At 40.2% G+C, this 19,260-nt stretch overlaps 2 protein-coding genes across 2 annotated transcripts in view; one reads left to right on the forward strand and one right to left on the reverse strand.

The window, feature by feature from the left end:
• The first annotated feature begins 449 nt into the window (after positions 1 to 449).
• sytl3 (synaptotagmin-like 3) lies at positions 450 to 9,526 on the forward strand. The gene is made up of 13 exons (XM_026318961.2): positions 450 to 2,618; positions 3,242 to 3,457; positions 4,167 to 4,234; positions 4,600 to 4,651; positions 4,747 to 4,813; positions 4,902 to 4,974; positions 5,277 to 5,389; positions 5,578 to 5,700; positions 5,925 to 6,094; positions 6,224 to 6,320; positions 6,409 to 6,579; positions 6,755 to 6,821; positions 7,551 to 9,526. Exons 1-13 carry the CDS (start codon positions 2,521 to 2,523, stop codon positions 7,556 to 7,558), a joined length of 1,323 nt encoding a protein of 440 aa, XP_026174746.1. The 5' UTR covers positions 450 to 2,520; the 3' UTR covers positions 7,559 to 9,526.
• ezrb (ezrin b) overlaps positions 9,514 to 19,260 on the reverse strand; it is a 28,630-nt gene continuing 18,883 nt past the window's right edge. Inside the window, exons 8-14 of the mRNA XM_026318960.2 lie at positions 16,269 to 16,365; positions 15,775 to 15,938; positions 14,175 to 14,305; positions 13,567 to 13,727; positions 12,243 to 12,335; positions 11,756 to 11,995; positions 9,514 to 11,038 (exon numbers count right to left, since the gene is read on the reverse strand). Coding sequence (XP_026174745.1) covers positions 10,874 to 11,038; positions 11,756 to 11,995; positions 12,243 to 12,335; positions 13,567 to 13,727; positions 14,175 to 14,305; positions 15,775 to 15,938; positions 16,269 to 16,365 — 1,051 coding nt within the window. The 3' untranslated portion in view covers positions 9,514 to 10,873. The remainder of the gene's footprint in view (positions 11,039 to 11,755; positions 11,996 to 12,242; positions 12,336 to 13,566; positions 13,728 to 14,174; positions 14,306 to 15,774; positions 15,939 to 16,268; positions 16,366 to 19,260) is intronic.

Below are 19,260 nucleotides of genomic sequence, written 5' to 3' on the forward strand. Positions count from 1 at the left end.
AAGAAGGAAGGAAATCAACCTGTGTTCTTTGCCCTCTGTATAAAAACTCTCACTTCCTCAGGTTGACCACTCCAGCAGTGCAGTGAGCTCAAGGTAAGATCTTGCAAGTGTTTGCTCTGCAGTGACCTAGTTCTCATGTCAGTCAGTTTGCTTTCTTTTTGATGGCACTGTTGACATTTAGCAACATGTGATGGGGGGGGGGGGGGGGGGGGGGGGGGTCACGTTTTTAAGTGAATGCCCTGTGTAATTGGAAATGTTCTTTGCAGCTTAGCAATGCAATGATTGCATAAGGTGCATTAACCTTCTTGTCATATGAGGGAATATTAGAATATTTTTATATTACACCTAGTACGTTTTTCGTTTTTTTTTTCTAGTACGTCACTAGTGTGTGTCTTGTATCTCCAACTTTGCTGAACTCATTTTCAGTTGGTGTGAAGTTACAGTTACTAGAAAGAAATGCATGAACCCTACACTTGAGAACTCTATTTGGAAACATGGGGTATGGTTTTGAAACACCCAAATGTCGACACAATGCAGTCAAGTTCCTGCGAAGTCTTTTTGGAGACTCTCAGCTTGTAGCAGGTTTGTGTGACCTCATCAGGCCATCATGTCTACAATAGGACACACAGTTTTGGTGTTGGGGTTTTCGTGGTGAGTGAGACCTGGACAGATGATTGGTTTTTTATAGAATCTGCTTGTGGTGATCACTGGCTGTAAGTGCAGATATGCTCCCAGAGCTGACTCGAGGCACGTCTTTCAGTGACACAGGTCTTCCAGGAAACTGCCCTGACTGCTCAGAGACCATGTGACTGGTTTGGTGGTTCTCACAGCATTCAAGTGCCATATTTGGGCCCTGATGTAATCATTGTTCTATATTGTCACTGCTGTGGTGGGCTGATAGGGGCTCACACCGTCTCTTCTCGGATGTTACTCTACCACTAAGCCAAGGACATCCTGAATCATCATGGCCCTTTGCATAGCAGAGGCAATTTAGAAATGAGTGTACTGATGTGATGACGCTCATGTGGGTTGTTACTCTTCATGAGAGATCACATCATAGACAGGCATAAAGAAATGTGAGCTGTATTGCAACCTTCTAGTATATTTCCCATTTCACCTCATTGATAATTTCCAACTCGAGAGAATCCCTTCAGGCATGGTGCACGTCAGCAGAGGACAGATAACAGCTGTGCTCCTCTCTCAGCCATTAGGCCTTATTGAGGCTGACGCTGATTGTTTTCTCTGGCCTCCTGGCAGCTCAGGATAGTAACAAGGACAGGCTCTTATCTTCCAACACAGGCTGGCATTCAGCTACTCAGCAGGACATTACCCCTCTGCTCCCCATGCTTCTTGTTTCTACTGCTGCAGAATAAAATGGTTTTGTTACAAATTGAGATATGTACAATTTAGAGCAGCAAAGTTTTGCATTAAGACTGGAAGGACAAAAAACAGTCTGTCTCTGCAAAGCAAATACTCTTCTTGTGTAATTTGTCATCAGATGGACAGTGCTGACAGATTTTTCACATTCTGTTTGAACACACCTTAAAGTTCACTAAAGAACCGGTTATCATCTCTTAAGACTCCAGAAAGGCTTTTCACCTGGCTGTGAAATAGTCTTCAGTAAAATAGCTTGTGTATGAATTGAATCTATTGGAATAAGATGGTAAACAGAAAGTTTTGGGTGGCAGCAGGTGAAGCAGGCTAACTGTTTCCCCATGCTCCCAGTCTTTATGCTAAGCTAAACTAACTGCTTCATATTTAAAAAACAGGACATAGGTGACATTAAGTTGTTGGACTGTCCCTTAAGGTGAAGCACTTGTCTGTGTTTGTAGTTGTATTTTATTAAAGGTAACTGTATTATTCTTCACCTGCAGCTCAGCTTCAGCTCGGTGGGTTATTTTCTCATCACTTTTGAGCTGTTTGAATAACATTTAAAGTCTGCTGACCTGCAGAAAGGAAACGAACAGGAACACAGTCGCACATCGGACATCAATAATGCAGGGGTTGGCATTTGGGTTTTTGTGCATCACTGCTCTTCCTGCAGCCGAGGAAGCAGGGCTGGTTTGACAGGAGGGGGCTGGACACTGGTGTAGGCTTGAGACACTGACATACAGTAGGAGGGTGTGATGAGAACCTGAGCCCGGTGAGAAAGTCAGTGTCAGTGCCATTAGAGTCTGTATTATAGCATGTCTAGTTAGTATTCACTTGACTTTAGAGAAAAAACAAAAAAATAAAAGGGTATTTCCAGGATGTTTGGGTTGAGAATGAAGTTTAGTGAAACACTACAACTGTATCTGACTCTGGAGGAGCAAAGGAGATCACAGTCATACATACACTAACACTATCTTTTACTCTTTCAGCTCAAGAAGACTACAGAGTGGGTCTCAGTGTGACATCAGGAGGGAGGCGGGTTAAAGAGGAGGGGAGGAGACAAATGATTAGAAGACAGTGAAGCAGAGAGGAGGACAGTCAGAAGAGGAGCAGAGACGGTGACAGATCATCAGAGACGGTTGTTCAGAGATGGATTTAAGTTTGCTTCAAGCTCTGGAGAGAGAAACCGTGTTGGAGGTTCTGCAGAGAGACAAACAGCTGCGCATCATAGAGGAAGACAGGATCAGGTTAGATATGTTTCATATGTTCTGTGACAACTTTATTTCTGGGGAATCTGATTCTGAAAAGAAGCTAAAGTATGAAACAAGTAACATCAACAGCAATCTGTCATATTGTCAGAAAAACTAAAAACTGTTTAGTTTGGCTCCTCAGAAAGAAGGTATTTATTTATTTTTAAATCAGTAGTAAACAGAGTCTTATCTTTGTACGGAGGCAGAGCGGGTGTTTTCCCTGCCCACAGAGCCAATCATCATCTGTAGTTTCCTATCTGAGATAAAAGAGGTGTCAGGTTCCTACAACTTTCTGCAAGAGGGCGAGCAACTGTATTTCCCCAGAGTTGACTAATTCCTATTACAGCATTTGAGTCTGTATTTGTTTTAATACTTTACAAACCTATTTACAGAATAAAACAATGTGACGCTTTTCCCTTTTGAAACAGGCTTGAATGGGATTTGAGTACAGACCTGCAAGTAAAATGGACATGTCTTAGTTTGGTTCCTGGTGTGTCCTACACAATCTTTTATTTGTATTTGGAAATTTGAAAGATTCACTGGGCATAGCTCAAATTTGACCCCTGAGGACTGGGGTTTTCTTTCTGACAGTGGTGTCACTGAGCCTCATCTTTTCTCAGGAGGATGAAATACGAGCTCCAGGAGCTTCGCAGGAAAGGGGCAAAGAATCTGGCCCGGCAGTACGGAGAGCGGACATGCGCCCGCTGCCAGAGGCCTCTGGGAAAGTTCTGGAACTCAGGCGCAGTTTGCTGCGGCTGCAGCCACCGGATCTGCAGCAAGTGCCGCGTAGGCGTGGGAGCGGTGAGCTGGAAGTGCACGGTCTGCCATGCCTACAGGTACAGTAGAGACAAACCACCTAACCTCCAGAGAACTGAGCTGTTTCACTCAGACCACAGCACAGAATGACTGTACAGGCACCAATTACTACTGAAGCTTTTTCTTTGCACCTTTACTCTGCTTGGACCCGAGAATGAGATCTACACTATCTATACTTTTATTCCAGTAATGCAGTTGGTGACAATGTGAAAGAATTATCAGTCCACAGCTGCCCTCAGCTTTAAAAACTTTCACCTCAGGCTGCAAAGATTAGTCAGTTCTGGACTATTGGTCAGACAAAAAGAACACATTCGTCACCTAGAGCCTTGGAAAATAGATTTTATGGACGTGAAGATTAATATGGAAAGTAATCAATGTGGGAAATGATCTTTAGATGCAGCTACTCTCACAGCTCACTGGTCTGCTCAGCACCACACAGGCTGACAGTGCTAGAGACCAGCTGGTGAACAAAGTGGAGCATTTAGCAGTGAAAGAGATATTTCCTCAGGAGCTGGTAGAGACCAAACACAGAGCAAAAGGACAGAGAAACACAACTAAATAAACACAAAGCTTCTGTTTTTCAGTATTGTTGGAGGCTAAATGGTGTGTACACTTGCTTATTACCCCCCAAGAGGCCAAATTTGAAAAACAAAGCTGCGTATTTGCACTAGATATCGTTTTATATGACTCCAGTTTGCTAATAATGTAATTATGTTTCCTTCTTTACAGAGAGGTGAAGATCAAGTCAGGAGACTGGTTCTTAGAGGAAAAAGCAAAGAAATTTCCAGCCACAACAGGTTTGTTTAGTTTTTGAATGTCATGTATGCACAGCCGGGTTCTTTTAAACATGTTGGATTTCATCCAGTGTAACTGCATCATTTAATAAAATATGGATGATTTGAGTTCAGTATTATTTAAAGGTCTCTTATGTTTAACCATAAGACAGAATAACACGATTGATTCTGAGGTGTTGAAATGCTTTGTGTTTTTAATCTTCCTGAATGTGTCGTGTTTGGCCACATAAAAGATTATAACAACTTTCAGTTTTAGACAGTCACATAAAAGTCATGTTTGATGTCTAACTACCTGATGTGACACAGTAAACTACAATTTCCAACAGTCACTTTTCATATGTGTCAATCAGTATTTTTGCTCCTTACAGACAAATATGAGACAGTTGGGGAGAAGCTCTTAAAGACCAATAATGTGCTGAGGTTTGATATATTTTCTTATTTTCAGTGTTTGTAGTTGCTTTGGTTTATTTAATTGAATATTTGAAAATAAAACATCTTTTCCTATAATTACACAGCCACATATCAATTGTGCCACCCACTCCCCCACCCCACTTGGATTATCCCTTCCTGAGCAGATCTGGGGTAAAGTACTGACTATTTCCGTTTGTTTTACAGCAGAGATGTGAAAATCCATGAACTGAGAACCAAAATGTTTTGTTTTGTTCTGCAGGATTTGAAAAACTCAAAACCTTTCACCAAGTCTATGGAAAATGTAATGGTTTCCTTCACAAGTCACATCAAAAGTAAGTCATGAATCATGTTCTCAAATCAGTCTAATGCAACAAATCAACAAGAGCTGTCACACCAGATCTAACAGCTTTACTTCTAGACATTATTGCAACATAATCTGATTCCTGCTATAAACGAGCTGATATACGCACAGTAATAACCACAACGGAAATAGTCTGAAATAGCATGATGCAAACGCAAAAACGTGACCTCACAGCAGCAAAAACCCCATCTGATACCACACAGCCTGTTTCTCTGAATGTTCTTCAAAAAGGTGGACACTAAATTGTGTTGCACTTCTCTCTTCTCACCACAGAGATTTCAACTTCTCAAAACGATGTGCGAGGAGACCGACTGAAAGTTGACAACCACTTCACCAGCAGCAACCAAAAGAGCTTGTCTGACACTGACATCAACAAAGCCAGCAACGTACGTCAGCTGCAAAACTCAATGAAAAGGGCATTTCAGCTTCAGATAGAAGGAAAACAAACCAATATTTGAGTTCACTATTACTGGGCACCCAGTTACCACCCTGCTGTGTGTGATATGTTTATCAAACCAAGTCCGCCCTGATGGTAAAAACACAGTAAAGAAAATTATCCTTCTTCTCTCTGCAGCTCTTCAAAGTCCCAAGTCTTCCAAACCTGTTCAAGAAAAGCAAAGACAGTGACCAAGAAGGTTCCTCCACCGGGGCAGAGGAAGAAGCCTCTTTCAGTTCTGAGTATTCTGGAGGAAAGAGAGTGAGTAGAAGCTGAGAAGAAAAAAAAAAAATCCTGATGTGGCAACATCCTGTTTGAAATCAGGTTACAGATTGATGATTACAGCTTCCCAGCTAACATACAAAATCCCCTTTCTTCTGAATCTTCTCTACTAATTTGATTGAACTGAATTCTGCTTTATTATGTTCTTTCTATATATTATAAAACATAAAATGTGAGCTCTCGCCTATATTCTGCTCCCTCAGGGCAGTTGCAGCAGCATCAGCACAGACTGCGGCCTCTTCGACAGCGTGGCCGTGGCAGGAGAGCTGGAGCTGGCTCTGGTCTACAACACCAACACCTCCACTCTGGAGATCACGGTCGGCGCCTGCAGAAATCTCACCTACGGCGACACCAAGAGGAGGAAGTGTCACCCGTAAGGATAACAAATACATCACTACATATTTACAGTAACAACACAGTCGGCACCTGCAGAAATCTCTAATAGAGTTTGATTACAAAGTGTGGTAACCTTCAGTATCCTGTGTGTGTGTTTTCTGCGTAGATACATCAAACTCCATGTGCTGCCAGAAAAGGGCGGCAAAATGAAAACAACAGTGAAGAAAAACACAACTGATCCAGTTTATAATGAAGTTTTGAAGGTACTGTAAAAATCCTTCATGTGGTTGTTCTCATAGTGAATAGGTGTTGAGTCATGTTTGGCCAAACTATCTATCTGGTTTTTGACAGTATCAAATAGAGCGCCACCTGCTGTTTGGAAAGAGACTACAGGCCACTGTGTGGCATTCAGGGACCCTGAAGAGGAAAGTGTTTCTGGGTGAAGTCCTGCTCCCATTGGATGGCTGGAGATTTGAGGACAAAACCTCCAAGTGCTTGACCTGGTACCCACTGTGCCCAAAGGTCTCTTCTTCAATAATTTCACAGTTTAATTTTAATATATTTTACCCATTTTGTCATATTTTTATTGAATTGTTAATTGTTACTGTTGATCATTAAGAACATCAAAAACCTCAATGCTGATGGAGTCTGAGGAATAGCTTTCTTTAAAACATCCATGTGTTGGTCTGTCATTTAGACTGAGAGTCTAGAAGGAGGCGCTGTGGATCAGGACAGAGGAGTCAAGTTCAGCTCTAACAACCAGGGTGAGTTCCTGCAGCTGCATGACCTCCACACATCTGACTGCTTGCTACATTATTTAACATTAGCTCTGCATTGACATCAAAATGATGTTGGTCATCCTTGGGTTTTCACAAAAGCACTGCGTAATGTCAGCTTTTAGTGTTGGGTTAGTATGAATTTGAAAATCTCTGATTTTCTAAAGAAAATAACTTTAGCTGTAATGTTAAAGACATCAGTTATAAGAGTCTCACCACCTTCTATATATTCATAGATGTTTATATGGCATTTCCTATGTGGCTGCCATGTGGTATAACATGCTAAAGTTGTGCTACATGTGACAACATACAGATGAGAAGGCAGAATAAAATGAAAAAATAAAATTTTGTCTTTTACATGACATGAAATAGGGGAAATGAAACGTACCACATGCCAACAGCTCTTGGTTCTGTCATTACAGCACTAGGGGGCAGTAGAGCGTATCTTACAGATTCTTCCAGTTTGTTGTCTGGCTCTTTACACTGGGCAACACTGCAAAGATTAACTGTTATCAGAGGTGACAAACATCCTCCCACTAATACAAACATGAGTCAGAATACCTGTCACAGTGTAAATACACCTCATTATGGTGTGTGTGCGCATGCAGGCTAGTGGGAGGTGCTGTGTGTGTTCTGGTTTATGAATACTTGGAGTGTAAGTGTTTAATAGGTGTAAGTGTGTATTAATTTAGCTATTTGTGTGTATGTTGTGTTTAGGCGTCTGACTGTGGGAGCAGGTAGAGGACTCTTTCTGAGAGTGAATCTGGGCGTCTAAAGGCGTCTGACCAGCTACAGGACATCACTCTGAACCCAGGCACCAAATCTCCTCTTACTGGCTGACAGACCCCTGCAAAGGCCTGGAACCTGATAATCCTCCTACATATTAAATTCTCGGGTAACTCTTTAACCCCACCTGTTTCTTGTTTGACCTGCTTCAGTATAAAAGCAACTAGTTGGACAAATAGTTTATAACACACTGTAATTTGGTTGTAAGTGGATTAAGGATATTTTGGTGGCATATCAATATATTTGTGATGTATTAACACTCCCAAGACCTACAGTATATTATAGTGTGTTATAAACTGTCGTCAGGCTATTTTGCATATAAACGGGGTTAAAGTGTGTTACCACTTCAGGTTCAAGCTGAGCCCACTCTACTGCATTCAAGGCATCTTTGAAATTCAATTTCCTTTTGATGTGACATTCTATCAGAGGAGTCAAACAGCTAAACATCAATGGAAATGAAATTACTGGGAAAGACACTTGGATAATATTTCACCCAAATGAAATTTGGAGCTTCCCGCTCTCAGGAAGTGGTTTGAGTGTTTTTCAGTGAATGAGCCATCCAGGGCCAAGACTCTGCAGTGTTTCTTTCCTGACAATGAAGCCTTTCTTGTCCCCGTCAAACCACCGTGTGAAAGACATGTTCAGTTTCTGGCTTCACAGCACCATGAAGGAAACATGTTCCTGTAGAGCACTGATGTCACTGACCCAGAATTCAGTTTAACCCGCTCGTCTCCAGGGTCTCCATGGTAACCACTGTTTGCAAATGTACCTGGCATGATGTTAGCATGAACGCTCCAGCTGATGTCATCAACCAGAGACCGTGATGTAACATTTCTGGCCACAGACATACATTGGTTCCGGTTTGCCACGATTAAGAAAATCCCAAACAATTATTTTCTGCTCTGAGGAGCAAACAGGTGGAGCCTTTGGGGATGTCTGTTACCGATTGACACGCCCTTTTCAGAAATCAAAGAAAGGACGTCTTTTGTCCATTAAAACATGTTTCCTTGCTTCTTTTCCTGCAATCTAATATGGGCAAGACTAAGATGCGAGGAAAAAACAAGTAAAAGAAACATGTTTTCAGTGGAACTGGGAATCACCATATGTGTCTGTGTGCAGTCTTTATACCGATCAGCCGCAACATTTAAAACCACTGGCAGCTGCAGTGAAAAACATTCTCATTACACCGGCACCGTTCAAGAGGAGACATATGTGAGGCAGGAAGAGAACAGTCAGATTTTGAAAGGTGTTGAAAACAAGGGAAGCTTAACGATCTGAGATCAGGTGTCAGAACACACAGTGCATTGCAGACCAGCTGTTTTGGTAGCACAATGGAGGGAATACACAATGTTAGGCAGGTGGTTTTAATACTTGGCTGATCGGTGTATATTGTAATAAATGTTATCTGTGATTTATCTGTGTACTTAAGTTATACTGTAAAGAAACTTTATCAAAATGAATGAGTTTAGCATTAAAACTACTTAAGTTCTTCTCAAATACACTACATGGCCAAGGATGTGGACACCATTCATAAAGGCTTGATTGTTGGTTTTTGGGTTTGTAGGTTGTGGTAGATCCTCTTTGAACATGACACTTTACGAAACACTTTAATTCATTAGAGGGACCCGTCAAAGTCTGCAGTTTTGCAAAACAAGCTAGATCAAAAACATGTCATGCTGATGGTTATCAAAATTTCATAACCTGGCAACCCAGAAGTTAATAACTGATCTATAAAGCAGTACTAAATGATTTAACCAGTAACAAAGCCATCGATTATAACTTTAAATGCTTTATAAATGGTTCCACATCAGGACATTGTACAGATTGTTGGGGACCATGAATGTCTTTTCACAAAACAATGTGTTCATATGATGTACAAAGTAAATACATGCTCTTGTGGAATGATAGACTTTTTTTATTGCCAATATTTTTGAACACCTCTTTATAAAATCCAGCAGAGCTGCATGTTTTCATTACAGTGTCAGCAGATGCTACTCTAGTCCATGTGCAGAGTGAGATGTTGATTTTATAGTCTATACTGTTTATACAGTCCTTTGTCACTGAGCAGCACAAGGAAAGCTCTTCACCTTTTTTTTATTTTACCTCACTTGAGGTCTAACACTAGAAAAAACAAAGGATTTCAAAATTACATCTGTATTTTTGCGACTATTGTCTTGAGTATGAAGTACAGACCAACTGTCTGGGATTGTACCCTGCAGAGAGACAGCAGAGAGAAAGGTCACTTAGGAGGGTAAAAGTACCCAACATGGGCTTAGCTCTCACTCAACAGTGACATGACAGAACAGACAGAAAATATATTATATACTACATGTCCCAGTCAACACAGTGCACTGAAGATGGACATTCCTGTGAATTGCAAAAAAAAAAAAAACAAAAAAAAAAAAACATCTAAAGTACCTAGACCAATTTCCTTAACTGATTTAATAACATGCAGCTGGACATTTCCTACAGTAAAAAATAATAATTTACAATTAAATCTCTTTAATTTAGTGAGCTAAATGAAAATGTATCAAACATAAGATTGCTATTATTATTTGGTCAATATATAAAACCTTTGAAACATATTAAATGTTGTAATTACCATTAGTAGATAGCAAAATAGCAAAAATATACAAACCAAGACGAAATACCCTTTTAAGTGTCCCATATACAGTATAAATATCAAACTAGGCATGATTTTAAACTACTGTATAGCAATATCAAACATAAATGGAAGTGTTCAAATATAATGGAAAACATATTTTTCTACGTATGCTGTTTTCCCCTTTCTGAGTGGTCGCTATAAATGAAAAACTGTCCTTTTCTGCCTACACAACTAATAATGACTTAAAGAAGCCAGGCTATGATTACATATATTCTATGTGCATGTTATGAAATAATAATCGAATTTGGCTAGTGTCACAACTACATCACAACTCTGGTTAAAAAGAATAATGATTTGGCCTGAATTGATCAATTTATCCATAATCAAATACACAAATAACTAAAACCCTAAGTACAGAGAAAAGGTTTGGCACCAAGTTTTCTTCCAAGGATTTGCAAAGCCCTGCATACTAACGAACTCAGGAGTTTCTCTCGCTGTAAGCAATGCTTCTGCTGTGTTTATACTGCTCCAGTATAGTCTGCAACTGATGTGTGTGTGTGTGAGTCTTCATGGTGTCAATACGTGTCTGCCGTGGAGCGAGACGTAGTGACCATTCAGAAAGGGTACATGGCAGAGGGCTGAAGGCTCCTTATAGGGCTTCAAACTCGTCGATCCTCTGCTTGGTGTTGCCCTGCCTGATCTGTCGCAGGGTCTTGTATTTGTCTCGGCCCGCACGGACATTCTCAGAGTGAAGAAGGTCGTTCTGGGTATTCTTGGATTCATCACGTGCCTGAGCCAGCTCTGAGGTCAGGGCCTGAGGGCAGAGGAGAAGCAGCATGAGATTAGAGCACAAGAACTAATGTTCTTGGTCATGCAACCACTGATCTCCCTCCACTGTAGAGGATGGAGGTTATGGACACCTGTGAATACTCATCACTGATTTCCACACACAACAGCCACTACTGTTTGATCTGAGTATGTTAACTGCTGCTAACAGAAACTGTGTCTTCGTGAAGCCAAATTGTTATTTCTCCACCGATTGACCCTTTTGTTGTCGGGCAGTACATTTCCCGAGTGTTCTGCACCTTTTGTGGGAAGAGACTGTGCTTGGTGATAAGTGCTGGTACTTATTTTCTTTTCTATCATTGTTTGAAAAGAATATAGACCTAGCTGTATAAATCACTGTTTAAAATATTTGGTTCAGTAAAGGTCAGAACTTGTGGTCTGAGGAAGCAATTTCAACAATCTGTTGAAATCGCCAAATCAGAAAATATATTTAAAGAAAATTCAGAACTGGATATGCTGCAGTAGCGAGGTTTTCACACACAGCTTGTTTTCACAATACAGCTTGTGCTGTTTGCCCATTTAGTACTGTATGATTTAACTAGTATGAAAGCTGGTATGACACCAGACTAAAGAACTCACCCTATGAACCTCTCTCTAAAGGTCTTCATTCTTTGATTCACAGAAAGTTAATAGAATACTGTTTTTGCATGTGGACGTGTAAATTTCCAGATCTCACTGTGCTCACCTTCAGCTGTTTCTGGACACGCTCGTTCTTCTCAGCTTCTGTCAGGCGATCCTCCTCGTTGCGGTGGTCGTTGATGCCTTCGACGTGCAGGTCAGCGCTGTGCATGCTGATGTTCTCATCGTTGTCGCTGTTGTCGTCCATGTGGTCGTACACTGGAGGTGGGGGAGGTGGTGGGGGTGCCATCATCACCATGTGCAGCTCCTCTTTAGTCTTATTCAGATCATCCTCGGCCTCCCTGGCCTAGTGAGAATAAGTAACAGAAAGCTGTTTAGTCTTGTCTGTCTAAGAGCCAATGGATTCATAACTACTTTATTTTAGCAGGTTAAAGAATTTGCATTAGCAGAGGAAAAAGTGCTTCTCCTTGTGGGTAATGTACTGTACCCATCTGCCTTAAATGACCATCTCTGGTTTTCCCACCAGACAGAAATAATTGAATGAGTCTCTCAGCGTACAGACATAGCCGTTTGCCCCCAGTTAAAGCTCTCACCTTGCGCTGCCATGTGTCAGCCTCCTGCTCTTTGTGTTTCTTGGCCTCCTCCAGCAGGGTGATCTTGGCTGAGTGCTCTGCCAACTCTGCAGCCTGACAAAACACACCACAATACTTAGTTATGTTTAGTACACACTGAGGGATAAAGATAAGAAAATAGAAAGCTGTGAATTTTGCTTTGTAAATTACAAATAAAACACATTTAACTAACAGTGTGGAATGGCCTTTGTTCCTTTGCGTCCACCTGTGCAAGAACTGTACTGATATTTTATTTTTTCCCCCTTTCTACTGATACTTACTCACTGGGAGCTGCAGCATCAAATTCATTGTATGTACCAATAAATTCTAAACCTGACTCTGATATGAGAATTTATTCATCAGCTCCACAGCCCTCCTCCTTCACATAAACATCAGCCATGTATTGAAGATGTTTATATAATAAACACATAACCAGGCTCTGAGCAGCCTCTGTGGGTGTTGTGGTACATTTCTTCCTGATCAACACAATAAAGTGAACAGTTTGTCTTTCACTAAAACAGAGGCTCAGTGTTAAACGCTACACCTGCATTGGTTGTGTACTGTGTGTGTGTGACTTGTAAAGACACTGAGGTACTTAGCCGTGAAAGGTGTTCAGCTAGAAGAGCGGTCACTCAGGAAACACAGGGACACAGTGTACTACTATTAATAAGTCACTGTGTGTTTCAAACTTTTAAAACATGTTGATAACATGACTCCCACAGTCTTTATCGTTCAGTCAGTGGATGTTGCACAGAGATTTAATCCACTGCACAAGCATCTTAATAGGGCTTAAGTGCAGTATAAAGGCTGTGACAGCAGGTGATTGTCTGATGAAAATGGTGCTGGTGCTTGACTGTGAGTGGCTGAATGTGTCTTAGGAACCACAGCTTTACTGTTCAGGCTGTTAAAGTGAAAGCACATGCTCCTGTGTGTGGTCCCACAGCCCAGCGGCTTGGGGCAAGGGGGTGTTAGTCTGCAATAACAGGGTGTGGGCCAACTGGACACTACAAAGTGGTTTTGTCTGCTACAGGAGTCAGGCACTGCAGAATACATCGCCCTGCAATGGGTCTGGTAAAGACCTGGACAAAATACCGGCTAATCTTTTATTTATCTTTAAAACGAGACGCCAAAAGATTTTGTTGATGAGTCCAGGAGGCGTTTCTTTTTATTTAAAGACAAAGCAACCAAACAGGCTTTTTCTTCCTCCTTTCTTTCTTTGTTGTGCCACTGCTGGAGAGTCTTTTGTGTTGAAAATTAAATTAAAACCTGTTCCCTAAAAGATCCACAGCATGATTAAAATACTGACCAGCTGCTCCTGACTCTTCTTCTGGCTCTCAGCCTGGCGGGCAAGCTCCTCTTTGGCCAGCAGGGCAGACTGACGCTCTTTCTCCAGACGAGCTGCCTCCTCCTCCGCTCTCCTGCGCTCCTGATCCAGCATCATCGCTCTCTGTTGTTGGTCCTGCAGATCTAAAATATAAGGAAGAGGAAAACAGAAACATGAGACAAACACTTAGCCACTGATACACAAACATAAAACTGAAGTTCAAATTGCTTTCTATTCATTTGCTTGTAGACAACTTTTTACAAGCAGAAACCAATAAAACTAGAATAAAATCAAAAGAATTTAGAAAAATACTGGTCACAAGGCTTCGTGTATACAGATTACATTACTAGTTACTTTGAAGTAAATTAACATCTTACCTTCAAACTAGCACTCATCATCCAGGTTGTTTCCTAAACAAGTAACCTGCATAATTTATTTATATGCATAATAACCTGCACCTGGTAGCCTACCGTTCACTAACATAATCACACATTTACACACACAACATTGACACAATTTCTATTCTCAGGTTTAAGTGATGGACGAACCACTGAAAGCCCCTAAAGTCCCTCAGTGCAGCACCCCCTCACCTTTCTCTGCCTTCTTGGTCTTCTCCTGAAACTGGTACAGCCTCATCATCAGATCCTGCTTCTCTCGCTCCATCTGCTCCTTCTCCTTCTCAATGGCCTCTCTCTTCTTCTTTTCATTCTCCAGCTGGGCCCTGCAGATAAGACACAGCTGCTATAAGCCAACAAAGCCAGCTGACATAGCTGATACTCAGCGAGCCCACATACACATGAAAACAGCTGATGGAAAGCAGTCATCAGTAACAAGGATTCTTCTACTAATGACTTCATCAGAAAAATACCCAGCAACCTTTCCCAAATACCAAGTTAAAACATTCGAATTACTTATTTTGTTCAGAAACCACAAGGAAAAATAAATGACTTGTTTGAGCTGCAGAACACCCGGAAACTGCACTGTCTGAGAATAAAAGGGTTATTAACATAATAGCTGGCAATTAGTCTTTTATTTACCAACCTGTTAACTAATCATTTCCACCCTGTGAGTATTGAGTGCATTTTGTCTAAAGTACCTATTATTAAGTTATTTGTCAATTATATTTGCAATTAACTGGTTAGTCTATAAAACCAAATAAAACTTCCCAGAGTCCTTGGTGATGCTGAAATGTGTTGATTTGTCCAGAATCCAGATACAATATGTTTTAAATTATAATATACTAAAAACACTGCTTTGATTTTTGTGTTGAAGGGTTTGTACTCCAGTTTTCTACATTTCTTACTTTGACTTGCTGCAGTATCAGCCTGTTCTCTCCAGGCTTCTTAAGAGACACATCTCAAATCATCTTTTAACTGTGTTTAGACACCAGCCCAGCCTCTTGCACCGACCACTGAGAGCTACTGTGTGTGAACTCTAACTCCGTCTGCTGCTAATGGCTGTCACAATGGTATTTACTGTGGCATCTGCTAGCCGTTACATCACTATGTTTGAACAGCTGTACAGGACAGACAGTGGACCGGCAGCTGTAGCTAAGAACATTAACATTCATTCGCTTTCAGTTCAGCCAATTCAGGAAGTTTATTTCCCGTACTCAGGGAATAAAAATGCTTTATTATTACCCAAAGAATGTTGGACTTTACATGTTGAACTGTGTCAGTAGACTCTCACTAAGCTTAGATGAGAACTGTATCTGCCATTGCTAAGTGTAAACTGTTTCAGTCAACAGAACAAGGTCAAACTATTCATAGGTCCCTAAATCCACTTAGTGAATAAAGGCCATGTATTGATAATATCACAAAACTTACATTTAAGGAAATACAAACGAGCCTATGAAGGCACAGGTGTCAAATAGAAAAATAAAAGCTTAATCAATTACTTCAACACCAATTTCCCCCTCAGCTATTTAGAATATCAATTGTTCAGTAGTGTATTGCTGTTTGTAGCTTCACCAGAGTGTGGATTTTCATTTTTTTCTGTTTTTATATAATGAAGTGAATATTGTATTGGATAGTCAAAAATGAAATAACATATTTCTAGAGGGCATCATTACTATTTACTATCAGCTTCAAACTCCAATTTTTAAAAAGTGTCATATTCATATTTTGTTATAATTTGATGTTTTCTAGGACAGCTTTTAGATTTGTTCCAACTCTGCAGACGTCTGCATACCTCTCCATCTGTTTCTGATGCTTGTCCTCTCGTGCTTGAGCTTTCATCTGCTGTACCTCAATTGTGTCTGGCTTGCGGCGACGCATGTACAAATCATGGTTGCCCATGCACAGCTGCAGGATGCGCTTGTTTATACGCAGTCTTGGGGCAAGAAACACAAAGTCCTGAAATGGGAAGAAGAAACAAGTGAGAGGAATGAGAAAGAGAGCAAACTATCATTGTACTTTGTTGATAAAGGACAAAGACTTAGTGATACTGAGTAGGCGCTGGGAACAGAGTACAGATTGTTTAAAAAAAAAAAAAAAAAAAACATGACAGGTAAAGGAAGGAAGAGAAAGTACACCCTACATATTTTTGTGTATGTTTAGGCTTCATCATTAAAAGAATTACCTGAAAAGTAGACCTGACTATTCTGCATTGACTAATATATCTAATCAGTCCTCTCTCATTATTTAAAATTTAGCAATAGCTGATGCTTTTGAGTTGTTACTCACCGGAGATTTTTTGTCAATGGGCTTGATGATGAACCTCTTATCGTTGAAGGAAATGTTCCTGATCTCACTCCAGGGAAAGCCAATCTTTGGGCTCAGTCTGAGAAGGTGACCACATGAACATTAGGAGCAATAATGTAATGAGAATGTCATTTTATCATCTATTTGGACAAACTACTACAAAATATTCAGTAAGATTACACCTTATCCACAATGGTTGAATCAGTTTTATATAATGGTAAATTGAGCCTAATGGCACAGAGCAAAAGTTCATTTATTATGTAGACAGCACAGAGCTGCATTGGTGGTGCCCAAATAGCCCCAGCAATTTAAATCATTAGACAGACTTCCTTAAAAATCTTAAAGTTGAATGAGCTCACCCTACAAGTGACAATATTCTAAATTGGATACTATCAAACTAGATTCACTCTAAGGAATTAAACAATTAATTAGCACACCACTGATGGCGTCAGTGAGAATGCAATTTTCCATATTATTTGCATTAATATTGCAAGAGGTGCACCATATCCTGCTCTTTATGATGTAAAAATAGAATCACTTATTCATTCTCTTCTCTGGGCTATTGCAATGCTCTTTTACCTTGACTCTGCATAGGGAATTAAATTTTCCTTTGTGCCATCCATGCTCACTCTATGATGTAAAGCCCTTTGAGATGTAGAGTATATACTATTGTATGTATAACAAACAGAGAAAATGTATTAATATGATTATCATTAGAGCTGCAATTATTCTAGAAGTGAAGTCATATCAGTTCTGCCAAACATGCTTCTCTGGTTTCAGTTCCTCTGCTTTTCATTGTCTTATATGACAGTAAATTGAATTGAGGGTTTTGAACTTTTAGACAAAACAAGAAACTGGTCATCACCACAGGCTCTGTTTTCAAACATTTTCATAAAATGAAAGATTAATCAAGTAAATACACCGCAGATCAGTTGAGAATGGAAGTAACTGGTACAGTCATAACCTGGCTTACGCCATGTCTATGTCCTTCAAACTCAGACTTACGCCATGGCCTTCAGAGTAAATCACAGTTCATGATACATCAAGTGACGCAGATTTACGCCAACGATCAAGTCAACGTACAGAAATAAAAGGAATGAAAATACTGTATGTATACACCACCGCCAGGTTCAGTTTAGGTACACTATTTCTCTGTTTGGCGGCACGAGCATTTGGTGTCACTCAGAGCAGATGTTACATCCCAGTCATCATTCATTCAAGTCAACTTACGTCAAAAACCAATAATTGATGTAAGTTTGAGTATGACTGTACTTAAAGCCCTACTTATTATAGTAGGCCAACACATTTAGTTTGAGCTTTATGTACACCAAACTAATACAATGCATTCCTATTGATTTAAGTATTAGAACAGACCTCTCCCAGGCTGAAACTGAACATGGCTTTCTGTATATCCACTGTTTGAGTATGAGGGATAAATCTAGGGTGTGACTCACCTTCCTGCCAGACAAACTGAATGGATGCCAATCTCATTCAACACCATTCAAAGTTGCACCATAAACACTGACAAGCTGAGTGTCGAAATCTAGCAACGCAGCCATCCACATAACAGCGAAACTGTGCTGAGAAACCATACAGCCTGAACTGGAATTTCACTTAATTACTGACCATGACGCACGCTTGAGGAATTGATACAACACTTTGGACGTTATCTCAGCTATTGAATATTTTATGTGGTTTATAGAGCTGTGCTTTATCACTGGATCCATGTTGAAAAAAATGACTGTTACTTTATTAGCATTTGATAGTAATGGCTAGTAGAAGCAGTATATCAAATTATATGAATGAAGTACATTTTAGGTTCAGGTACTGTTGCAGCAGATAACTAAAATCACAAGTAAATCAGTGAAAAAGAGTGAATGATAATTAAGAAAGAGTAATAAAATATTTGCTAATGCTGCAGGGTGATTTTTAATACCGATCATTACTGTAAAGCCAATTAAGAATTAATTCAGTTTACAATGATATAAAGCAGAGCAAAGCAGCAGATCCTCATATTTAGAAGCTGCCACTAGAGGCAGCTTTGTATTTTTGTTTAAAATGTTCACTTGAAAGATGAATTTTAGACTGCAACTAAATTATTTTCACAATTACCCAACTGATATTGTAGTACACTAATAATGAATCTGTAAATTAATGTGTCAAAAACAAAAGTGAAACACATTTTTTTGAGTTCAGATTTTGTTGCTGCCTGGCTAGATAGTAAAATTACAACAGAGTAAAATAGTACACAACAGATGTGAGGAAACCTGAAGGGCTGTGGCTGCTAAGAAAAATAGCTTTAAAAACTCTTTCCTATAAATGAGCAGTAGATTGGTTAGTGGAGCAGCAGAGCATAAGGAGTTAAACCAGCACCAGACTGTGTTCTGGCAAAGCCTTGGCTCCATTACTGCAATGTGGGCTTGCCGCACTCACTGGAGAGACAGTGTTGTAGGTTAGCCCCACATTCTTAAGTGCTGCACGGCTTGAAAAACCAGTCGGCGTAGCCATGGTTACAGCAGAGGACACTGTGGAGGAGAGGCATTTCTTTGCTGCTCATAAAGAGACAGACTCACATAAGGACCTGGTATGATACTTAATAACGTGCTTCTCATTGTTTTGGGAGGTTTTATACCACAGTTAAGTTACAAAGCTAAATGAGAGACTGAATAAACAAAATAACAGTAAATCATTTAGACTTGAAAAGAAAATTTTGTGCTAACATAAGACAAAGAAACTTCTTTTAAAAGGTTCAATTAGAGGCCTCATGGGGCAGCCGCCTCGCTGAACTTTGTCATTATCCTGCCACCAACTAGCTGTATTCATTTCTTCCACTAAGGCAAAGTAGACCACACTGCTCTCAATAGATGCTGGGATAAAAGCTGACAGCACAGACACTTTAATATGGGAAGAGCTACAACCTGAAAGTGAACAACACAATTCAACCAAAGTACAGATGGAGGGATTTCAAGCACAG

This window comes from Mastacembelus armatus, chromosome 24, assembly GCF_900324485.2.
Source record: "Mastacembelus armatus chromosome 24, fMasArm1.2, whole genome shotgun sequence".
In the NCBI taxonomy this organism is placed as follows: domain Eukaryota; kingdom Metazoa; phylum Chordata; class Actinopteri; order Synbranchiformes; family Mastacembelidae; genus Mastacembelus; species Mastacembelus armatus.

Excerpts from the sequence above, each read along its gene's own strand:
- sytl3 (XM_026318961.2), top strand. The coding sequence starts at position 2,521 with ATGGATTTAAGTTTGCTTCAAGCTCTGGAGAGAGAAACCGTGTTGGAG. Across the intron at positions 4,814-4,901 it reads CCTTCCTGAGCAGATCTGGG|GATTTGAAAAACTCAAAACC; the intron begins GTAAAGTACTGA and ends TTTGTTCTGCAG. Across the intron at positions 6,580-6,754 it reads GGTACCCACTGTGCCCAAAG|ACTGAGAGTCTAGAAGGAGG; the intron begins GTCTCTTCTTCA and ends TCTGTCATTTAG.